This window comes from Tubulanus polymorphus, chromosome 7 (assembly GCF_964204645.1).
Source record: "Tubulanus polymorphus chromosome 7, tnTubPoly1.2, whole genome shotgun sequence".
In the NCBI taxonomy this organism is placed as follows: Eukaryota; Metazoa; Nemertea; class Palaeonemertea; order Tubulaniformes; family Tubulanidae; genus Tubulanus; species Tubulanus polymorphus.
In genome coordinates this window covers 6,711,706-6,734,299 of record NC_134031.1, presented here as the reverse complement: position 1 = coordinate 6,734,299, position 22,594 = coordinate 6,711,706, and the positions used below count along the sequence as shown (strand labels likewise).

Below are 22,594 nucleotides of genomic sequence, written 5' to 3'. Positions count from 1 at the left end.
TAGGTGGTCGAAAAATGGGGGCAACTCGACCTCTCGACCTCTGATCTGAAAACGCTATGTTGTAATTACTCATGTTGATTATTATTGGGCAATTTTTCGTATTTTTTGTAGACGCCTAAAAAAAGATGAACACCGAGCATAAAAACTTGTACGTTAGCTTGAAGGACAATTAGCGCTAATGACATTTCTGCTCAATACACGAGCGCGTTTTTACCCTTAAGTGGCGCTAATTTTCCTTTCCGGACAAAATGTTAATAGATAACCAAACACCGAGACGGCGATAAACATTTCGTTGTTCCTGTTTGTAATTGAAGAATATCCATAGAAGCACAAACAGTAAACAACTCATTTTCAAATAATTAAATGGATTTATTGCTACAAATTTCCCCTCTTCATATTCTAACCATCTGAACCATCTACCAAAGATCTACTAATGGAGAATGTGTCAAGGGCAAAACATAGACAAAATATCAGACAAATTACCGACAACAGGTTATAATTATGCTCTAGATCTATACGTGATTACGTAGGAACTAAACAAACAAAACAAACTAATTGGTAATATAATTGTTCTATATATATAGCGTTTCAGAATGAGTGTATAACAATAACTGGTGTGACTTAAAATTCGGGACACAGAGCTAAATTCGCTTTTGATAGGGTTCGAGGTAAGTCAAATTTCCTTCTACTCAACCCGCAGTTTCACTACAGTTGTCGGTGAGTTGATAGAATTAATCTTTTTCCTTTTTCGTTTGCTTAACCCTAGATCGAACGTGTCATGGATACATTTTTGGTACATTTTTTCAAAACCTTCAATAAAGAAGGGATCACTAACTGCTCGTAGGCAGTATGACGAATTCCCTTGAATTTTTCAAATTCAGATAAATACGAAAGGACAATGAAGGGTTTATTACTGGTTGTTTTTATGGGGCTCCAAGTGGCCACGGCATCGCGCGGTCCGCCGATCAAGGATTTTGTGACGACGACACTGAAGTTCGGGGACTCGCAATGCGGCTGCCTCCCGAAAGCAATGATAGCGCTTTTCGAAGTAACTTATAAAAACCTGGATAAAGCAAAAAACCCTGAAACTAAACTCTATGGAAGGTAATGAACTTTTCATAAACGATTATCAAATATACATTTGCATAATATAATTGGAGGCATGACATTTTATCGATATGAAATTTTCTCTTAGTTTTTCTGCGGGAAGAAATAATCATTTTCAGACAATCAAATTGCTTTACAAAAACTTGTGACTAATTACGTGATATGAAGCTGGGATGGGCGCAGGAAAACACTGTTAGCTAACCATGCAACGTTTTTCTGTTCGGTGTTTTGTGTTTTGACTCCCCGCACACGATATAACAAAAAACATCGAAAACGTTTTTTCATGAGGAAAAAACGTTTTATTTCGGTGCCGTTTGCGGCGGGCTTTAGTGAGACCAAATCGTGGCAAATTAGGCACTGTTTACCGTGGTTAGTACGACACCAGCCATTTCCTAACAATGGGAGGGGACTCGGTTAGGTCATGGCTATTGATAATTTTGTTCTTAGACCGTTAATAGTCCAATCAATTTTCAGCCAATAACCACGTTTAGGCAAATATCGTTTTCTTGCGCCCACCCCAGGCCAATAACTGAGCAACTCCTGCATTTTTCAGTTTCCTATAATTCGATGTTTAATTCATCTTATTTAGTAGGGAAGCTTATGGACAATTTTGAGTCATTTTCTTATCGGGTGGACAAAATCACGAGAATTGTTGCAGATGACTAATAACGTAGATCTCATGCGGGTATCAAACTCCAACCAGGACCCAGCCACACCTATAAGCAGAATGAACAGATATGAAAGCTAACACCTATTTTGATTTTCAGGTTATTCACGGACACCTATAGGGGTCGCATCCGGGCTGACCTTGCCACAGTTTCGTTTAAACAGGCTAAAGGTCGATATTCTGACTACGTCATACTGGACGTATTTGCTGATCTAAAAGCGGTATTATTTCTAATTTTCATATTCTTTATACACAAACGCACGCGCAGTTAACGTTGAAATAAATGAGGACTTTCAATCTAAATAGGGTGTCCTGAACGTTGAGCACAAGGGTCAACCAGGTGGAAAATGTCAAAATCTGAAATTGCCTCCGATGCCAGCGGAATATAATATGACCGAAAAACAACGATGCTTTCTACGTAAGTTAACAGAACATATATATTTAAGTTACTGAAATTACAAGGATCCTGGTATAACGTTTCTCACGTATAAGCGGGTATTATTTGGGGGTGATGCGCTATATGCCCCCTGGTGAATCAAATTACAATCGCACTTTTTTCTAACGCCAGTTCTTTTCCTCCATCCAACGACGACATTTTCTATTCCGTTTTCGAATTTCTATGCATAGGTGAACTGGTGAAGAAAGAAGAACACGTTTCGACCAAGCAACGGATAGTATCTTCTACGTTCCGTTTCAATCCAATTCCGTTTATAGATATGAATTTTACGTTCACGGAATGCTGCAAATTAAGCAGTTTCGCGATTAGACAAGGAAAATCAGGTACAACCCAAAAATTCATTTCACTCGAGCTGCAATGAATCCGGTAAAAATTCCTTTCATAACTGATTTTGGGAACAAGTTCACGGCACAGTTGCGCAGTTGAAAAGGCAAAAGTTTTTTAAATTTTAAAAGTGGTCTTTAATCTAAAGTCTGGTCTCAAGTTGTCAGATCTCAAGTCTATTACTGTGCAACTTGTCTCAGAAACTGCCCATGTTTATCTAATCCCTGGTTGACAATAAATAGCCCTTTTCAGGGTTGACATTCGGGTACTTTTTTCTCCCTTTCTATATCGAAAATAACCTAATTACCTGATTTTCTACCGACAGTACTTGATAACAAAGCCGGAGCCTTCTATAAAGGCGAAGTGGTTTCCTTGAACATATTTGACCTGATTCGTCGGGTAAAACCGTTCTGTACACAACCGCAAATAGAAATCGGCCGACTGATGGTATGTATCCCAGCACCAGGTGTTTTGCGCGCATAAAAATCGATAGAAATATCTAATTTGACATACGAGAGGTATCCCACAGTAATTCAGCCAAAGATGAAATATGTTATATACTTGAACAACGATTATTCAGCAATTAAAAGATTTATCATCAGGGCCTGGTTTTATAGACATGTTTTAACTTTAACCGGGGGCTCAGTCAATTTATTTTCAGTTACAGGTCCTGGTTACAGATAATACTAGGTCTATTAAACCGGCCTTAGATGCACAGTTTCACAAAAAAGTCTCTTAAATCGATTTGATTTCTTCATTCATTCAGTTTATCTTAAGTCGATTTAAGCCTGAATCCATTTCGTGAAACTGGGCCCTGAGAACAGAAACGATTTACATTAAAGATGATTATTCCGGAATAGAAACGATTTACATTAAAGATGCTTATTCAGGAATCAAAAGTCGAACGGACCGAGTGGGTGATTAAAAAGTTGAAAGGAGAACACTGATTTAAGTTATCTAAAACGATATTGATTATTGTTGGATTTCTCTCGTTTGTCCATCTTATTGCGGATTTTGTGTGTGTATGTTTTCGGCTTGTCCATTCCAGGCACGGATCCAGGATTTTTTAAAGGGTGGGGTTCATAAAAAATGTTTATGTTAAACTGCCGACAAAAATCTCTGATGATAGTGGGCATATACGGCATATTGTATGGCCAAACATGAGATGATATGGCACCGATTATGTGGTACTGCCCGCATTTTTCTTGAGTACATTCCTTCTGGATTCGCGCCTGTATTCTAACCGTTTTTCTATTTGTAGGAACACATGAACATTCCTCGTATTAATGAATTATTGGACCAAGGCAAAACGGACGGCGAAATAATCACTACTGGCTTCGATCCTTCTTCCGCATCACGGAAATAACTGATGAATAATTCTATAGAAAATTCATTTATGGATTGGACATTTGCATCGATAGGGTCCAGTAAAAAGACTCACATTTGTATAAAGACTAACATAACTTTATTCAGTCTCGCAAACCGCACACCAGAATATTGGCTTGCCTAGTTTATCATATTCAATGAGGCCATGTCTCACAATATAATACGAACTCATCATAATTACTTGTTGTTTTGTTTTGTTTGCATCCCATTTAGGCACGCTAAAAATTCCCGGGTCATAACTAATTATGCCATAGTTTTCAACAAAACGATGTTATTATGAGGCAATTAAGTGATTATATATCATTATATTTAGCAAATACCGCGATGCGAAACTTTTTTCCGGTTATAATTCAGAATTCAGAATTCTATTTGGAACATGAGGTAAGTCTAATGTCACACGGATTCGAAGCTAGTGTTACCAGATTCGTTTTTTTATAGACGATAATACCAACATATCAATATATAAATCTTATCAATATCTTGACTGGCGGAGTTCGATCCGAGGAATTTCTTTGCAAGACCATTTTCTTTCTCAAGCAAATTTGTTCACAACTTTTATCGCTAATTGGTCAAAATCTATGAAAACGAGGGTTCGTACGTAAATCATCGGCAATGGCGGTTTCTACTTTTCTACTTACTGCATATTCTCTGGATCCAGTTACGAATTAAGGACAATGAATCGTTTGTTGCTGGTCGTATTGATGGGGTTTGTAGCCTTCAACGAGGCTTCCACACATCCACTCATTTCGCCGTTCCAGAATTTCGTGACAAGTACGTTGAGGTTCGGGGACTCGGAATGCGGCTGCTTCCCGGAAGCGATGACTGCGCTTTTCGAAGTTACTTTAAAGAACATACCTAAAGCCAAAAATGCGCAAATCAAACTCTATGGAAGGTAACGAATGTATAACTGTAATCATTACATGCACAATGCCTATCTTCTAAATCCCAAAGTATGGAAAGTATCTAGGCAGGATTTATTGGGCTCGCAGATCTCATTATACGCATTCATCACATTTATGAGTAAAATCAAGACCCTCATTAGAAACATATACATCAATTATCAATTCGACGATTAATTTGTACGTTGATTTACAGGGTATTCACGGACGCCTATAGAGGGCGGGTTCGGACTGACCTTGCTACAGTTCCGTTTAGACAGGCGAAGGGTTTATATTCCAACCACGTCATACTGGACGTATTTGCAGATCTGAAAGCGGTAAGGATTTATATTCAGCCGGTATTTTTAAAATGTAAATGACATGTACACAAAATATGTACATATAGTGTATAACGATCCGCTGATGTAAAAGGGATGATGGATTCTTTGCCATGAAATATGATTATCATGATATAATTTCTTCATTGCGATCATAGTTTTGGGTTCAAGTGCGAATTAACTACTTTTGTAGGGGGTCATGAACATTGAATACAAAGGTCAACCCGGTGGAATATGTCAAAATTTTAAAGTGCAACCGACGCCGACGTATGATATTATATCCGACCAGAAACGGTGCTTCTTACGTAAGTTTTCAAATATTCAAATGCGCAACTCTGAGGAATCGAATTTAAATCTTTCATGAAACCCGAGACAATGCTCACTTGCTCACTCGCGAGCCAGGGGCCTATACGCTCGACTAATAAACAGTGAACTTTTTATTCCCTTTTCTTCTAAATTCCACGCACGTAGGGTGAATGACGAAGAAAGAAGATTTCATTTCGACCAAGCAACAGATATTATCTTCCACTTTCCGCTTCCACCAAGCCCCATCAACGGACATGAATTTTACATATTCAAAATGTTGCGAATTGAACAATTTCTCGTTTCAATTTTCAGAACCAGGTAAGATTTCATTCAAGCTGAATGTATATTTACTAAAAAAAGACTTTTGCTAATTCTGCCACTGCTCCTGCTGCAGTCCTTCTGCTTCAACCAAAGTCTGAAAAATTATGTAAATTGCTTTTAATTGCTACGCACTTTTGTCTTCAGGAGACGACGGTAGGATAATTGAAGGCCTTTTCAAAGGCGAAGTGGTCTCCTTGAAACATTTTCAAGGAGACAACTTTGTTTTTTATTCTGTTCAGAGCCACCACGAATAATCGATATCGTATCGGTATGTGTCAGCAGCAGATGTTATCTGGGATGAGACACTTGTATGTTTATGTATTAGATTGTAAAATCCGTAATGTTCGGTGCTTTTCTCCAGGGTCACCTTTAAATTATCCACGTATAAGTGAATTATTGGACCAAGGCGAAACGGACGGCGAAATTATTAGATCATCGAGCCTATAAACCACCAAAATACTGATATATAGCGCGAATTGGTGAAAATGGATTCCAGTGGATTGTTCCCGGTACATTGCAACAGATTTGCGTCACTTTTTGTGTGCATTATCGCGGCAATATCAGCGCGGCTCTATTTTTCGGCCTTCAAAAAGACGATAATGAAGAATGAGATGAAAACGTGACCAGCGGTCGCATCCAATCGGGCTGACACTGTGTTTAACATTATCGATGAAAACAATTTTTCATTTTTCCACTTAAAAAAATCTCAAATTTTTCACGCAGATCGTGTGAAATATCACGGTGTTGTTAGCGCTGTTCTCAGTCGACATTGAACGGTAAAATCGTCACGATCGTCGAGGTCATTTAAGCTCAAACTTTAAACAATATTTTTCATTTCCTACGATAAACGATTATGACGATAGAAAAGATTATAATATTACCGATAATTAATACTACAAATACGTTTTTTAAATTTTGTTTGCGTTATTCGTCGTATATATTCAAGCTCCACAAGAAAAATTACCCGTCAATGGGTCACTCTACATAGCGACGTCAATCAAGTGATAAGATACAATTACTTAATTAAGCTTATATATCAGCTTATATGAAGAATGTTCTTACCCGGTTCTGACGAGATGGAGATGGGCCAGAAAAAGGGGGAAAAGAGGGAGGCCAGCGCAAGAAGGTAACTACGTCTAGAGAAGCTACTAGGGCTACTGGGAGAAGGGCTTTGTGGGTTAGGGCATTAAGTTAGACGGGGAGTTGTAGGATGAATGTGAACGCGAAGGGACATTAGGGGATGAAGAGAAAGATCGAGGAATGGTAAAGGACTGGTGGAGGGGTGCTGGAGTCACTATCAATGATTATTAGGTCTGGGAGCATGCTCGTTCAATCAGTTAAAGCGGGCTGTAGACCTGAACCATATGGTACAGGACCTACGCCCGGACTTGTTGACGGGTTGACAGGACGGGAATAGGGATGAACACGTGTAGGGAAGCTGCTTGACTTCCCCTTGCCCTTTCCTTTACCCATCCGCGTGCCCACGAAAGGTCTAGGTGTCGGGCCCTGGGGGCACTCCAGGGGACGATGAGGCTGAAAGTTGAATTTAATTAACAATTGTGTATGTATTATACTTGAATCAAAATATGATTATGTTATAATTGAATTATATCATTATATTATATTGTTATAATGCGTATTGCTACGTATTGATGAGTGAGAAAAATCAGTAATTAAATAGATTGTATTGTTAATATTAGTTTAAGGTCTATACCTGGAACGGAATCGATGTTTGGATACGGTTAATCGCCTCCAGAATTATTTGCTGTAGCCCGGTCGGGTGCCTAAAATGAAATGATATTGTTACCCGCTGGTAGAAATAATAGTAATAATTCTGATAAGTAGATAACAAATGATGATAATATATAGTTTATTGGTTTACCACGCTGGGCGGTTATAAAATCATACAACATGTTCAGTACAAGGTAGGCTAATCTAAGAAAAAAAAAGAAAAAAAGGTTCAAAATATATATCGTAATGAATGTAGGTTTTATGAGTGAAATGTATTGAGGTAGAATTGGTTATTGAAAATTGTTGCTTACCGAAAAATTCAACTGAATCCATAATGCTGTATGTCCGAATCGTTTTGTGTTCCATATCATAATGCTTAAGATGTGGAATTGTACTTGTTATAAGTATGTATATTTCTAGCACGGATATCGCTAATGGAAATGACATGATGTTTTATAGCTTTACGGTTGAGTTAAAAAGAGAGAGAGAATGTTGCATTCGTTTATAGTGTACTGATTGTGTTTATCGTTGGCAGCTGATACCTGGCGTTTTAGCTTCAATTTTCGCTTTGTTTTAGGAAGGGGTTGTTTTGGTTTTAAAGATCAACCAAACGTACGTCACAATCCATGAATTCCAAGCCATGTGTGGTAAAGGGCTTGCACACGTTACCAAAGAGAAAAATTAAATAAAAGGGAAAGAGCGAGTCTGAAAGAGGAGTTCGAGGGAGAAAGATTGTACACAGCTGCAGAAGAGAGAATATATACGAATAGATAACTTAAGGCGGGCGTAGGTCGGGCCTGCGACGGCTTGCGACTCACTGCGACGCGACTCACTGCGACCGCCAGCGACGATCGAGGCCGACTTACACCCGGCTTTAAGAAGTCATTCAAGTTATATACGGGAGCATTATAAGAACTCAAGAACCAGGACCGAAGATCCGGCCTAGTACACAGTAACCCCTCACAACATCACTGGTAGATATCTAAGTAGGCGGGTAGCGGTATATCGGGTGTTTACTAGATTTGCTCAAACAGTGAATATTCATGCAGGAAACCCTTTCTATCAATATTAGACGAGAAGATACACAATATCCGAGTATGATGATGACGAGAGAAATCCCACAATAACAAAGCCAAAATTGTAAAATTCTATATCAGAATGATTGTATTTGAGGAGCGAGGTTTCGGCTAACAACTGTTAGCCATTATCTGGCGTACTGAGAACAAAATCTTATAACAGGATATTTATACAAAAATATGATCAAGATAAAGATTAAAGGATTAAGATTAAAGTCATTAAACAACAAAAACCGGAACACTAAGGAAGAAAACAAAGAAGGCAAACGACAAACTAAGGGGATGTAGTGCGAGATTAAAGTAATCTCCCTTAAGTCACTTGTGGATATGTTTTTGAATAGTAATCGCAAGCTTTACTGCATTTTTGTAGATTACAAACGTGCCTTTGATAGCATATGGAGAAAGGCTCTGTGGCATAAGATGATCAATAGTGGTGTTACGGGCAAAGTTCTAAATGTAATATGTAGCATGTACCAGGGCATCAAGTCATGTGTATTTTCTAATGATAGTAAAACAGATGCCTTTGAAAGTTTTATGGGTGTCAGACAGGGAGAAAATTTGTCCCCTGTGCTCTTTTCAATATTTTTAAATGATCTGGAAGGCTATTTAGATGCTCAAAATTGTCCCTCCCTAAATCTGCGCATGCGTAATGATGCATGGGTCAAATTGATGATCCTTATGTACGCAGACGATACAGTACTTATGAGCGAGAGTCCACAGGGTCCTCAGAAATTGATTGACAACCTGCATGTTTATTGCAAAGATTGGAAGTTACAAATAAATTGCGAAAAAACAAAAGTAATGATATTCTCGAAACGAAGACTCCGAAACCCTCCGGAGTTTAATATAAACGGTCGAGTGTTGGAGTTAGTATATAACTATAAGTATTTGGGTATACTATTCTCCCATACCGGGTCTTTTGCTCAGTGCCGAAAATCGTTAGCAAACCAAGCACAGCGGGCTATGTTCTCTGTTTTAAAAAAGGTTAGCGAATATTCACTCGACGTTGATGTTAGTTTAAAGTTATATGATAGCATGGTATTACCAATTCTATTATTTGGTTGTGAAATTTGGGGTTACGAAAATCTCCGAGTTCTTGAGTGCGTGCAGCTGAAATTTTTTAAATATTTACTCAAGTTAAAGAAATCTACTAATAGCTCATTTGTCTATGGAGAACTGGGTCGTTTTCCTCTCGAAGTTTACGTACAGCTTAGAATTGTAAATTTTTGGGCAAAATTAATAACTGATGATAAATTATCGTCAAAGGTTTACAGTTGTGTTTATAATAGCTATATTGATGGTCAAGCTAACTCTTGGATGGATTCTGTGAAGAACATTTTGCTCCGAAATGGGCTCGGATATATTTGGGAAAATCAAAATATTCCAAACGTGAATTACTTGAGTCTGATTCTTAAACAGAGATTGCAGGATCAGTTTATGCAAGTCTGGCATGCAAAACTTACTGATTCCACTATGGCTGTTACGTATTTAACAATCAAATGCCGTTTCGAAATGGAAAAGTATCTAACTGAATTAACCCCTAGGGACCGGTTAACTTTATGTAGATTTAGATGCTCAGCTCACAGGCTACCGGTGGAAGTTGGGCGGTGGCGTGGAATTGCCCGTGCCAATAGGCTGTGCCAAAAGTGTGATTTAGTGGCGGTGGGGGATGAATATCACTTTTTACTCGTCTGCCCGTACTTCCAGGAATCCAGAGCTAGATATATCCCGGAGCGTTATTGGAGATTCCCCAATAACGTAAAGTTGTATGATTTGTTTAACTCAAATTGCCAAACTCTTAAAAAATTGGCGTTGTATATACGCAAATGTTTAATACATTTCTAATGTTAAATGTTGCAATGTCTATTGTAAATTAATTTTGTGCTCTGTGCAATTGTATAATTGTGGAGTAAATAAACTTAACTTAACTTAAAAACAAAGCCCAGGGTTCAAAGGCAGACAAACTAAGGGGTAATCATCTGTCATGTTTGAAATTAGTGGGGTAGTTATCTGTCAATATAGTGTATAATTATCGGATCTCGATACTACAATTCCACCTCATCTTTTGCATTATAATTTCATTATAATTATAATTATTATTATTATAAGTATTATATTACTGCTATCACTATTATTATTATTATTTTTACTATTATCATAATTGTTATTATTATAAATATAATTATTATTAATAATATCATTATATTTTTTGTAATATGCTGTAATCTATGCGCTACTTTTGTGCTCTGTGCAATGTTATTATAACTTGTGGAGTGAATAAACTAAACTGAAACTGAAACTGAAACTGTTTGAAATTCTCAGTTTATAGGAAACCCACTCATTCTGGATCCTACTTGCATATATAGTTATAGTTCGTTATATCCTATGTGAATGTTCTTACTTTCGAAATTCGATATTTGTTATATCCGATGAATCGTTAAGTACGTTGAGACGAGAAGATACACAATATCCGTGTAAGAAGATAACAAGAGAAATCCCACAATAAGTTCAGCCAAAACGAGAAACTTAAATAGAAGAGTTATATATATTTGCGCAACGTTTCGGCTAAAGACTATTAGCCATCATCAGGCGTACTGAGTACAGGAGAATATTACAAGATATTTATACAAGACCAAAACAATAGAAGCAGAGTGAGTGATTAAAATATTGAAAGGGGAATTTTTTTCTAGTTGTTATGTCATTACTTTAATCTATTCCCCTTTCAATATTTTAATCACTCACTCACTCTTACAATTAGGTCTAATAAAAATCTAGAGTTCGTAAAAATGAAAAGGTTGTCATTGGCAACTAATCGTAAGTGTGCTCCGTTCCCAGGTGTTCGAAGACACTTGAACTTGAACGAGTTGCTTTGTTTCTATCGGTGACAGACAAACTATGATTAAACCTATTTATTCACTTCGCTGAAAACCTTTGTGGCGCTCACCTGCATTTTTTCGTTTCCTATCCTGAAGGTAAGCCCGTGTACAGATATATTAGGTCCTTTGCACGAAGAAGGTTCATCGTTTTTTTGAATTATCTATGTCGATCTTTTTCCAGTAAATACCGTTAAATTCGACTTACTTTTATATAGGGCCACGCGAAGAAATGTCCTTGTTTCTCATCAGTCCTTCTTTGAAACAGTAACGAGGACGACAGGTTTTTATTTCTAGTTAAAGACAATGAAGTGTTTCTTCCTGGTCGTATTGATTGGGTTTGCAGCCCTCAACGAGGCTTCCGCAAATCCACCCATTTCGCCGTTCAAAGATTTTGTAAGAAGTACATTTAAGTTTGGGGACTCGGAATGCGGCTGTTTCCCAAAATCGATGACAGCATTTTTCGAAGTTACTTTCAAGAACGTGCCTACGGCAAAAAATCCTGAAATCAAACTTTATGGAAGGTAACGAATATACGTATGTGCACCTAAGAGACAACATTGAATTACATTAATCTGATTATTGAGTTATTTAAAAAAACATCGAAATATAATCGAAGTAAACTAGGAATCCATGATTTCAAAATAAATCCTTTTCATAAATAGAGTCATTGATATGGCTCTTCGTCTACGCTGGCTGATTCAGGACATGTCAATATTTTTTTTTCATCCCACAGGAAAATGCGCAAAAACAAACTTTTAGCGCGCAAAAACGAATCTTCGATTTAGCGACCGCGCAAAAACAAATCTTATCGCGGAATAATAATCTTTTAGCGCGCAAAACCGAAATATCAGTTTATCCTCATTTTCGTGGAGGATGAAAAAACCATATTGACATATCCCGAATCAGTCACCATACTTCGCCAGACATTCCGTATGTTGCGTCTAGATTGATAAGTCTCCTGTCAATTTTGCGAATTTCTGCCAGATTTTTTCAAATACATAACGGTTATGATGTGAGGATGTTACGTTTGATTTACAGCCTATACACAGACTACTATAGAGGTCGCATCAGGGCTGATTTTGCCACAGTTTCGTATTTAGAGGCGTATGGGTCATATTCGGACCACGTCATACTGGACGTATTTGTAGATCTGAAAACGGTAATATATGGTAAACGGTAACAGTTACATATACGAATTTCAGTTTATTATACTAATGAGACATTTTGTAGAGGAGCCATGTTAACCGGGTGTAGAATAAATGCAACAAGACCAGTATTTTTATTTGGCGCACGAGCTTTAGCTTCTAATGTATAGTAGCTTCACTAATTCACTCGATGAAGCTTCTATACATTAGTAGCGAAAGCTCGTGCGTCAAATAAAATAGTTAACCTATATCGTACTGCTAGTCTCGTTGTATTCGATGAGACATTGATATTGTTCGTTCTTGTACTCAGTGATTCTCTGAAGACTACAGAAACAAATGTGGACCTTTCATGTGTAGTCTATTTTGTATGGTGGCTGATTCGGGCAAAAGACAAAGTAATCCGTGTGATATGCCGCAAAAAAATTTATATTGCTTCGCAGAAACGAGCGCAGAAACGAACCTTCGTTTATGCGCTCGTTCTGCACGGTGATTTCTCGTTTCTGCGCCCCGCAGAAACGAACTTCGTTTATTCGTCCGTTTCGTTTCTGCGCGGTAATATTTCTGTTTTAACCACGTGATGCAGTCCTGAGGCCACGCGTATTCTCGATAAGTAGATCACAACGGCATGAGACGTTATAAGGTCATTTCTAAAGGTAAACAATTCCTTTCCCTCACTTTACCGAGCTTACTCTTTGACAATGAATTGAAAGATTAGTAAAGTAATATTATTTTCAATTTTAGTAACTGTTAACTCAAACATTTTAACGTACTAGTTACCACCTAACGTCAATTAGTAAGAATAGAATTCGTTTGACACTGTACATTTGCAAATGATACAATTAACTGGCTTTCATCAGAGAATAGACCATCGATTAAAGGAAGTTTTATTGAAAAAAAGCTGTAACCCAATCAATGGGATACCGGCATCGCTACAGTGGCAAGCGATGATCCACTAGGATGGGTTACCGTGCTTCAATTTCTTCTACATTTAAATCAAATTCGAATCAATTTTTCTCATTAGTTAATCAATTGTAAGTGAGGATGCTGTTCTTATATGTATTCGATGATTTTTCGATAATTTTCGTATTTGGCCTCGGGACTGTATCACGTGTTAAAAACAGCGTCGTTACCGCGTAGACACGAAACGGACGCAGAAACAAAGTTCGATTCTGCCCTCGTTTCTGCGCTCGTTTTGGCGCGTTTCTGCGCGGTAAATTTCGGAAGCAATATATTTTTTTTGCGCGGTATATTGCGCGGAATTTTCTTTTTTTTTAACTTGGCCCGAATCAGCCACCATAATTTAGAGTGTAATCAGAGGCCTTAATTCTTCAGAATCCCTGTTTACAGAGGCGATCTAAAAACTTGAATGTTTAGTTGAAACTTTTCTTTTCATATAGGGTCTATTAAACATCGCGCATAAGGGCCAATCCGGTGGAAAATGCCAAAATCTGAAATTTCAACAATCTTCAACAACACCGGAATACACACGTGATGACCGGCAACGATGCTCCCTGCGTAAGAATTCAAGGAAAAAAATAACTTGCCAATATATCAGTATCTGGCGTAGCGACTGTTGAACCGGGAACTGGTGCTAATTGAAGCAATTTCTGGTCTACATATCGACAATTTCTTATAGTATATGCTTGATGTTATTGTGCATTAGTTAGAGTTTTCTGTTTGAAATGACATGAAATTACAAAGTAGTTTTCCATTTCGTTAACCTTATTCCGCATATGTATACAGGCAATGGGCCCGACGACGAATTAGAAATGTACATTCACCATTATGCCCTCATAGCAGAGATATTTTCGTTTTGTCTATCTGAAGGTAATAAAACAGAGAAAACAGATTTCATGTCGACCAAACAACGGATATTATCTTCCACATTCCGCTACCAACCGGATTCCTTCAATGATTTCAATATCACGTACAGGGAATGTTGCAAACTCGACACTGTCTCTTATAGATTACTCAGGAGACCAGGTAGAACAATCAGAATATTATTTTATCTGAGCCGAATCTATAGCTGATTATAAGTAAATTAAAATTGATACAATCTTTATCACTGTCGTGAAAAGTGAATGGCCGCTGATTAGGAATGTGTCACTTTCTTTTTCCGAACAGGTAAAAGTGGTCAAATTGAAATAGATCTTGAAGGCCGAGTGGCTTTCTTGTTCTCTTTTCCAAAACCGTTCTGTGACGAACAGCAACAACAGCTCGGACCACTGTCGGTATGTGTCAAGCGGCTTGGTGTTCGATGGAGCGATGGAATAATTTCTAAAAAAATGCTGGCGTTTATTTTCAGGAAAACATTAATTATCTGCGATTGATTGAGTTGTTCGACCAAGGCGATACGGACGGTAACATCATCTCCGCAGATAAACAACCTTAGGTTAACCATGGAATCGATATCTAACGATTTCCTAATTGAAAATGCAAAATCTGCGTGAAAACGATGATATCAATAATGATTAACAGAAAAATGAATTATAGTTGATATGATATATCAAATAAAATTGAATCCTAGATCGAATCTTAGTCACTCGCATCAGTTCTGGATTTGTTTTTTATCGGGAATCTACTGGAAATGGGATTTGGGATAGAATAGCAAATCTAGAAAATGTCTAGTTGAATTATTGGAGCTGGCTAAATTATCAAATGTTAAGTCAACTATCCTCGAGGCCTTAGGCCAAAAGGACAATCAATACAAGAAACACTTTGAGGCTTCGTCGAGAAAATTTAAAGTTCCAGACAATCGGGGAAATATACAAGGGCAGGCTGCGGTCAATGTAGCTTAATTTAGTACAATGGTCGGCCCAAGTCGGATATAGCATAGTATAGTGCCTTGGCGTAGAGTTAATAAGTTGTGCGGTTAATGTATCAGCGCATTAATACATTGGCGCATGAATACATTGATAATTGGGTATAAATGCCCGGCAAAGGAACAGTTCATTTACACGTTGACCGACGACTAGTGACAGTTGACTGTTGGTTGTTTGTTGGTTGGCCCAGTGGAGAGATGATAGAGTGCACATTTCACCCGCTGGTTGACGGCCGACGGATGACACGATGCAATGTTGTCGACAATTTATGTACAAGGATCGTAGTGGCAAAAATGAGAGACGATAGAGTGCATAGACCTATATCATCCGCTGGTTGACGGTCGACGGACGACACGTCGCAATGTTGTCGCCAATGTATGTAGAAAAATCGTGGGTTAACTGGTTGACGGGTGACCACAAAACACAAACAAACAAGAGGAAGTAAATCTAAACCGAAACAGTAAACTATAAGAATCAGCTGCGAAAGTTTCATTTTTGATTTGGAAAAAAAGAGCCGTCACGTATCGACGTCGTTCTGTAGCAATGTGAATAATGCCATATTTAACCGTCCCCACGTTTGTCTTTTTTGGAGGCGCATCTCACGTTGACAGTGCTGAAAATAAATAATGAATCTCCTGTGATTTTGAAGGCTTAACCGTGTTGAAACTAATATTAGAGAACTGGAATTGACTAAAGAAACATAGAAATGCAATTTGTATTTCAAGTATGGGGTTGATCATGTGTTTGGTCACGTGGTGTGTTTGGTGTATGAGGTTAATAGATCGTTAATAGTTAATTTGTTGGTTGGTAGATACGTCGACACGTTGACACATGGAATGTTAATGGCTGGCGATGTGAATGTGTTGACATGACAACTTTCTTTGGGATACACATAAACCGAACAACGCAGTAAGCATACGCGAAGGAACTATACTATGCAATACCCTACTTGAGCCCAATGGTCTTGCTTTTCATGAATTCTGAATATTCAAAAATAAATACGCCACATGCCCAACAGTACCGGGTACTTAAGGAACCAGAACCAATTGGAATTTTGAAATTTGAGAGACATATTTCGAAAAATCAATTAAATGCGATACAATTATATGCCTTCTCTAATTAGAGTACCGCGAAGGAACGTACGAAACGTGAAGTAGATCTACACATTTTGTGTGACTCTTTTGCTCCGAAAAAGATTAATTTGAGGTCATTATTCAGTTAAGTATTGTCGCATACAGCGCATATTAGAATTGAACCATGTCTTCAGCCCAATCATTTCTGCATCAGCGAATATCCCGAAAAGTACAGCAAATTGGAATGACTCCTGCATTTCATCAATGACAAAAAGACCGATACAAAAAATCCGATTCCCTCGTGATTTTACGTATCTGTATCGATAGTTGCGTGAAGAGAACGCTGTCTGATCCGATCCATTCGTCCGTAGGCTACGAAGTAACCATATAAGGAACAGCAATGATATAATTTTTCTGGATGGAGCATATTGTTTTTGCGAAAAAAAATACCGAACTTTGAATGTTAATTATACTGCGTAATTTGGACGTTTCACGGTTTCATCTTCGCACCGTTTCATCTTCGATCGGCCCAATCTAAGTTTTAAATGGCACCAATTGCACACAACGAAAGTGTACGGTACAAAATTTACGAGTTTCGATGCACGGCATTTTGTGAACATGTTATTTCCGGCAGGTCTCTACGAATAAGTCGAAAACTGTTTACCTGTGTCAGTTCGGCAAAGTAAATAGTTAAAGCCGCGTGCGAATTTTCTGGGTTTGAAGGGAATTGAATGATACAAATCGCGACGATTACCAAAGGCTCAAACTTTGGCCATGTGTTCTAGTCAGTGATGGCATTTTAGATTCACAACATATCTACGGATATATCATGAATCGATGTGTTTTTCTCGGTTCTGATTTTTTTCGGCGTCTATCAAAATTCCAGAGAAATTGTCCAGTAATGGTTCTACCCTGCATGTATTTTACGAGCCAATCGAGTGACTATACATCATTATTTTGGCAAATTGTTTTGGGATGAAACAATACGTAAACGACTTATTATGGATATTATCGGGACACAAAGAGCGGAATTCGCCAGGGAAACGAGTGCCGGGGAAGTTTATCTGCATGATGATAATTTGGAGCTATTTTCAAGCATAGATGTAGATTGAATAGAGTCAAAACCTAAACGAGGGGTTTTGGTTACTAATCTTCATTGCAAAGTCTATAAATCTGGTTAAAAAGATAATGAAGTGTTTGCGGCCGGTCGCATTGGTGGGGTTTGTATAGCCCTCATCGAGGCTTCCACAGATCCCCACATTTCACCGTTCAAAGATTTCGTGACAAGTACGTTGAAGTTCGGGGACTCGGAGTGCGGCAGCTTCCCGATAGTAATCTCGAAAAGTCGACTTAAAAGTCGGCTAAAAATCTCGCAAAGTCATGAAAATAGTTTGTTTGTGTCAATTTGGCAAAGTATTCGTTCAAATACGGCTGCGTATTTTCTGGCTTTAAAAGTAATTGAATGATAAAATTCGCGACGATTACCAAGGGCACAAACTTTAGCCATGTACGTCTTATTCAATGACGGCATTTTTTAATTTACATTATAATAATATATTTATTTATCATATTGTGTACAAGATCTTTATAATGATTTAATGAACACTTGTGCTACATTACATTTACATTATATCTACGATTATAAACTATGAATAGATGTGTTTGTTTTCGGGTTTTATCTTTTTTTCGGTGTCTGTGTTAGATACCTAGATACCAGACAAATTGCCCAATAATTATTTTACTCTAAATGACTATATATTTCATGAGCCAATCGAGTGATCCATATATCAATGATGGCACATTTTATGGTATGATACAATAAGTAAAAAATATAATTGTGATATCATCGGAACATAAAGAGCTGAATTCGCCACAGTATAAAAGCGGGGAAAAATTGTACGGACGACTGTGTGCGGAGTCAAAACCTAAACGACGTGTTTGGTTACTAATCTTTGTTACAAAATCTACAAATCTAGTAAAGAAAAATGAAGTGTTTGTTGCTGGTCGCATTGATGGGGTTTGTAGCCCTCAGCGAGGCTACCACAGATCCAATCATTTCACCGTACCAGGATTTCGTGACAAGTACATTGAAGTTCGGGGAATCGGAATGCGGTTGCTTCCCGAAAGCGATGACAGCGCTTACCGAAATTACTTTGAAGAACATACCTTCGACGAAAAATCCTGAAATCAAAGTATATGGAAGGTAACGAATAGGATTCTACATGATATAAGTCAAAACATTATGAATACAGTTCATATCTTCAAAGCATAAATCATACATCTATTCAATGGACTCAGGTTATCACCTATAGTAAATAATATTTATGAATGTTTTTACGAACACAAAAATTGAACATATACATGTAATTTATATCTGTGCATAAAGAATTGATATTTAATATTGATTTTCAGGATTTTCACGGACGCCTATAGAGGTCGCATCCGGGCCGATTTTGCAACGGTTCCGTTTAGACAGGCGAAGGGTTCATATTCCGACTACGTCATACTGGACGTATATACGGATGCGAAAGCGGTAAACGATTTCCAATTACTCTAACATACGAATTGCTTTACATTTTTTTACTGTCTTTATTTACCGTTGAAGACCTAATCGTTCTCAGTAACGGAATTGAGTCTTAAAAATGCAGGACTTTGTGTGTTTAGTGAGACGCCATGTTTCCAGAGCCAATCGAAAACTTGATTTCGGGTGAATCTTCTATTTTGTAGGGTGTCATGAACATTGAGTACAAGGGCCAACCCGGTGGAAAATGTCAAAACCTTAAATTCCCACCACAAAAGGATTATGACCGGATGATGTCCAATGACCGGAAACGATGCTTCTTGCGTAAGTTTTCAGAAAAAAATCTTCCCAATATTCTATATAGCAACTGTTGAACCGGAAAATGTTGCTATTACAAGCAGTTTATGGTATACACCAGATATAATATCATTAAATAATATATTTTTTTTATGTCCTTGTAAAATATATGCTAGTTTTCTGTTATATTTTCCGAAATAACTTGAGATCATTGTAAACGTAGTTTCCATCTCGTTCATCTTATCGGGCGTATGAACATAAGCGATGAGTCCAATGACGGATCTGAAATGTACGTTTATTATTTGTTTTATCTATTTGAAGGTGAAAAAACGGAAAAGTTAGATTTCATCTCGACCAAGCAACAGATTGTATCTTCTACGTTCCGATTTAACCCAACTCCGTTTCTAGATATGAACGTTACGTACACGGATTGTTGCAAAGTTGACACGTTCTCGGTTGGATACGGGGCACCAGGTAGGTCCAGAGAATTGATTATTAAAAAACGTTCGGACTGTTCTCAAATCATCCGTTTGAAAGTCTAAATTCTCTCTCTCACTTCTGCCGTGATAACTGCTAAATTATGCGTCACACCTTTACCGAACAGGACGAGATGGTAGAATGGTGGGCGGCTTTTTCACAGGTGAAGTGGTTTCCTTGAAGATATATGATATGATTCGTCGGGTGAAACCGTTCTGTACCGAACAGCAACAACGAGTCGGACCACTGATGGTATGTATCAAGCTGACGGCGATATTTTAATGAAATAAATAACTCCTAACAAAAATCTGGCGTCTATTACAGGAACACATAAGTATTCCACGAATAATTGAGCTGTTTGACACAGGCGTGACGGGCGGTGAAATTGTATCCACAGAGATGAACCTTGATCATCCATCACCATAACATAACGGAAATGAATCTGATACAAAATACAATAAAATCTGCATTAAAACGACGTTATTAAATGATAATCAATAGAAAAATAAATTGAATTCTACGAGAACGAAACCGACTTATTTCCCTATTTCAAAGGTTTCCGGATTAGTGTCAGGCACCGAACGTAGTTATTGCTTTGCGTGGAATTCGCGGGAAATGATTTTTAGATAGAATAACTAAATTCAAATTTGGAAAAAAGCTTTCATTTGAAACCGCAGTGTCGGTGCAACTTACGTCGGAAAAAATTTTTTCTTCATATTTCGTTTAATGGGTGCAGACACTTTTGAAAAAGTAATCTACGTTAGCTCGACACGGCAATGTCATTCACGTGCATTTTGAGAAAAATTTTCATAACAAACGCAGTAGGCTAAGACGAGCGCGCCGGCCACACAGGATCTTGAACTGTTTAACCTCCAGCTAGTGATGTTAACTGCCTAGGATACTAGGGGGTGAGTTGCATCTACATTCAGTCCTATAAGTGATTGCGGCACTCTATGCATGCACATTTCGTTAAAATGTACATAGACGTCCTTTAGGCCATTCAAAAATGAAACCGTGTTTCTCAACACCGCGGGCGTCGGAAAAATCAGTGACGAAAATCGGGTTAAATTTAAATGAGCGCTCCCGCGTCAAGTGTTTTCACGTTAGTTTTCAAACGCAAATAGAATACTCCCGCCCGCATTAATATATCTGTGTTCGTAAAATCTTTTTTTGTCGTTCTTGGAAGTTGAAGAAAATTTTGTGCTACGCCGATAATGAATCAGGCGACCGAAATTTATGAAGATCCGGGTTCAAAACATTCAGAGTGCATTAGCTCTGGCATGCGGTGATTTCGGTAACGAAAATCAATGTAAAAATTCCTCCCTCATGCCAAATGTATGGTGGCTGATTCGGCCATTTAATCAAAAATGACAGACTTACAAATTTTCTTTGACAGACGCTTAAAGTCGTTTTATCGCGCGATGAAACGAACTTTCGTTTTATTGCCACGTTAAAACGAAAAATAGCGCGATAAAACGAAAATTACCGCGTTAAAACGAGAAAAAGTCGTTTTATCCCACGATAAAACAAAAACTCTTTTATTGGGCGATGAAACGAACTTTTTCGTTTTATTGCCACGTTAAAACGGAAAATGAAGAAAATGGATTTGTTCTTTCGTTTTATCATGATGAATAAAACGAATAAAAAAAATCATTTCATTGCGATAATTTTCTCGTTTTATCGCGCTTTTTTTCGTTTTAACGTCACAATAATACGGAAAAGTTTTTCTCGTTTTAACGTGGTAATTTTTCTTTTTATCGCGCTATTTTTCGTTTTAACGTGGCAATACAAGGAAAAAATTTAGTTTTTTTCTCGCGATAAAGCGACTTTTTCTCGTTTTATCGCGAGATAAAACGAAAAAATCCCGTATTATCGCGGTAATTTCTCGTTTTAACGTGGTAATTTTCGTTAAAACGACTTAAAGGCGTCTGTAAAAAAAATTTGCACCATTTGAGGTGTTTTTACAAGGCCGAATCAGCCACCATAATTTTGTGGAATGCATGAATGATATGGGTCATCTCCCTATACATTCGGATCAATTCGATGGTTTTCAGAAAAATAGGTCTCGGCTTTTCGATCGTCGACTCGTCGGTAAATTCCTTGATCTATTGTTTGACCAACGCTAAATTTAGAAAAGCGGTGAAGGATATCTTCGTCCAGTTACAGAAAGTGACTAAGTTTTTTTAAGGTTTTGATCAATAGAAATTTAACTCGTGAATAAATTGTTTGATTAAAGTCGATTTTTATATTCCACCACGTTCTCAGTGGTTCCTTCAAGCTGATATAGTTTTCTAAGACATAACAAAGTGCATGTACCAAAGCTATCGAGTAAATTTACTTGATTTCTTTCCACGAAACAACACAATTCCACAATTACCTACCTAATGTTCATTGTTTAGGCGGTCAATTAGATATACTTGAATTCATGTGAATGTGATATTTAGAAGAAGACAATCCTCTAGAACTATATAGCAAAGCTAGAATTCACTTACAATTCTTGTTCATACTTAATCTATATTTCATACTCCTTCAATGTTTATTCTTGTTCGTTATTCTTTGTCCTCTGACAGTTTTCACTTAACACAACAAGCTGCCGATTTTCTATAATTGAGTGTGAGTGTTATTTGCAGTGTGGAAAGAGAAAATGTACAGTCGTCGATCGCATTTTCGTCGTCGTTCGAGGAACATGCGGGGGAATTTTGGCAACAAGTTTTGATAGCTTAATTTATGCTCAACGCTTTTTGAATAGTTAAATAGACGGAAATCAGTGTTGAGTTTGAGGATTCGGACAA

General features: G+C 37.7%; 3 protein-coding genes and 1 long non-coding RNA gene across 5 annotated transcripts; 3 read left to right on the top strand and 1 right to left on the bottom strand.

Annotated features, from left to right (window-relative positions):
- Positions 1-426: 426 nt before the first annotated feature.
- On the top strand, positions 427-4,118 carry LOC141909294 (uncharacterized). 2 transcript variants are annotated; one of them, XM_074799696.1, is made up of 8 exons: positions 427-492; positions 585-668; positions 882-1,104; positions 1,875-1,995; positions 2,081-2,192; positions 2,402-2,554; positions 2,881-3,002; positions 3,817-4,118. In XM_074799696.1, the coding sequence occupies exons 3-8, from the start codon at positions 899-901 to the stop codon at positions 3,919-3,921; spliced, it is 819 nt and encodes a 272-aa protein (XP_074655797.1). In that variant the 5' UTR covers positions 427-492; positions 585-668; positions 882-898; the 3' UTR covers positions 3,922-4,118. The 2 variants fall into 2 exon arrangements, with proteins under 2 accessions (XP_074655797.1, XP_074655796.1); XM_074799695.1 differs by having other exon boundaries at positions 454-668.
- Positions 4,119-4,401: 283 nt separating this feature from the next.
- Positions 4,402-5,767, top strand: LOC141909051 (uncharacterized). Its single transcript, XM_074799383.1, has 4 exons — positions 4,402-4,833; positions 5,037-5,157; positions 5,351-5,462; positions 5,629-5,767. Exons 1-4 carry the CDS (start codon positions 4,616-4,618, stop codon positions 5,631-5,633), a joined length of 456 nt encoding a protein of 151 aa, XP_074655484.1. The 5' UTR covers positions 4,402-4,615; the 3' UTR covers positions 5,634-5,767.
- Positions 4,664-7,563, bottom strand: LOC141909052 (uncharacterized). Its single transcript, XR_012619666.1, has 3 exons — positions 7,499-7,563; positions 5,077-5,148; positions 4,664-4,796 (listed from the first exon to the last, which is right to left on the bottom strand). It is a non-coding gene; the product is annotated as an uncharacterized LOC141909052 (long non-coding RNA).
- Positions 7,564-18,372: 10,809 nt separating this feature from the next.
- On the top strand, positions 18,373-20,333 carry LOC141908496 (uncharacterized). Its single transcript, XM_074798581.1, has 6 exons — positions 18,373-18,710; positions 18,920-19,040; positions 19,235-19,352; positions 19,647-19,799; positions 19,930-20,054; positions 20,127-20,333. The coding sequence occupies exons 1-6, from the start codon at positions 18,493-18,495 to the stop codon at positions 20,226-20,228; spliced, it is 837 nt and encodes a 278-aa protein (XP_074654682.1). The 5' UTR covers positions 18,373-18,492; the 3' UTR covers positions 20,229-20,333.
- Positions 20,334-22,594: the final 2,261 nt, after the last annotated feature.

Coding starts and splice junctions, on each gene's coding strand:
- LOC141909294 (XM_074799696.1), top strand. CDS start 899: ATGAAGGGTTTATTACTGGTTGTTTTTATGGGGCTCCAAGTGGCCACG. Junction 1,996..2,080: donor TATTTGCTGATCTAAAAGCG/GTATTATTTCTA, acceptor CAATCTAAATAG/GGTGTCCTGAACGTTGAGCA. Junction 2,555..2,880: donor GATTAGACAAGGAAAATCAG/GTACAACCCAAA, acceptor TTCTACCGACAG/TACTTGATAACAAAGCCGGA.
- LOC141909051 (XM_074799383.1), top strand. CDS start 4,616: ATGAATCGTTTGTTGCTGGTCGTATTGATGGGGTTTGTAGCCTTCAAC. Junction 4,834..5,036: donor CAAATCAAACTCTATGGAAG/GTAACGAATGTA, acceptor GTTGATTTACAG/GGTATTCACGGACGCCTATA. Junction 5,158..5,350: donor TATTTGCAGATCTGAAAGCG/GTAAGGATTTAT, acceptor CTACTTTTGTAG/GGGGTCATGAACATTGAATA.
- LOC141908496 (XM_074798581.1), top strand. CDS start 18,493: ATGAAGTGTTTGTTGCTGGTCGCATTGATGGGGTTTGTAGCCCTCAGC. Junction 18,711..18,919: donor GAAATCAAAGTATATGGAAG/GTAACGAATAGG, acceptor ATTGATTTTCAG/GATTTTCACGGACGCCTATA. Junction 19,041..19,234: donor TATATACGGATGCGAAAGCG/GTAAACGATTTC, acceptor TCTATTTTGTAG/GGTGTCATGAACATTGAGTA.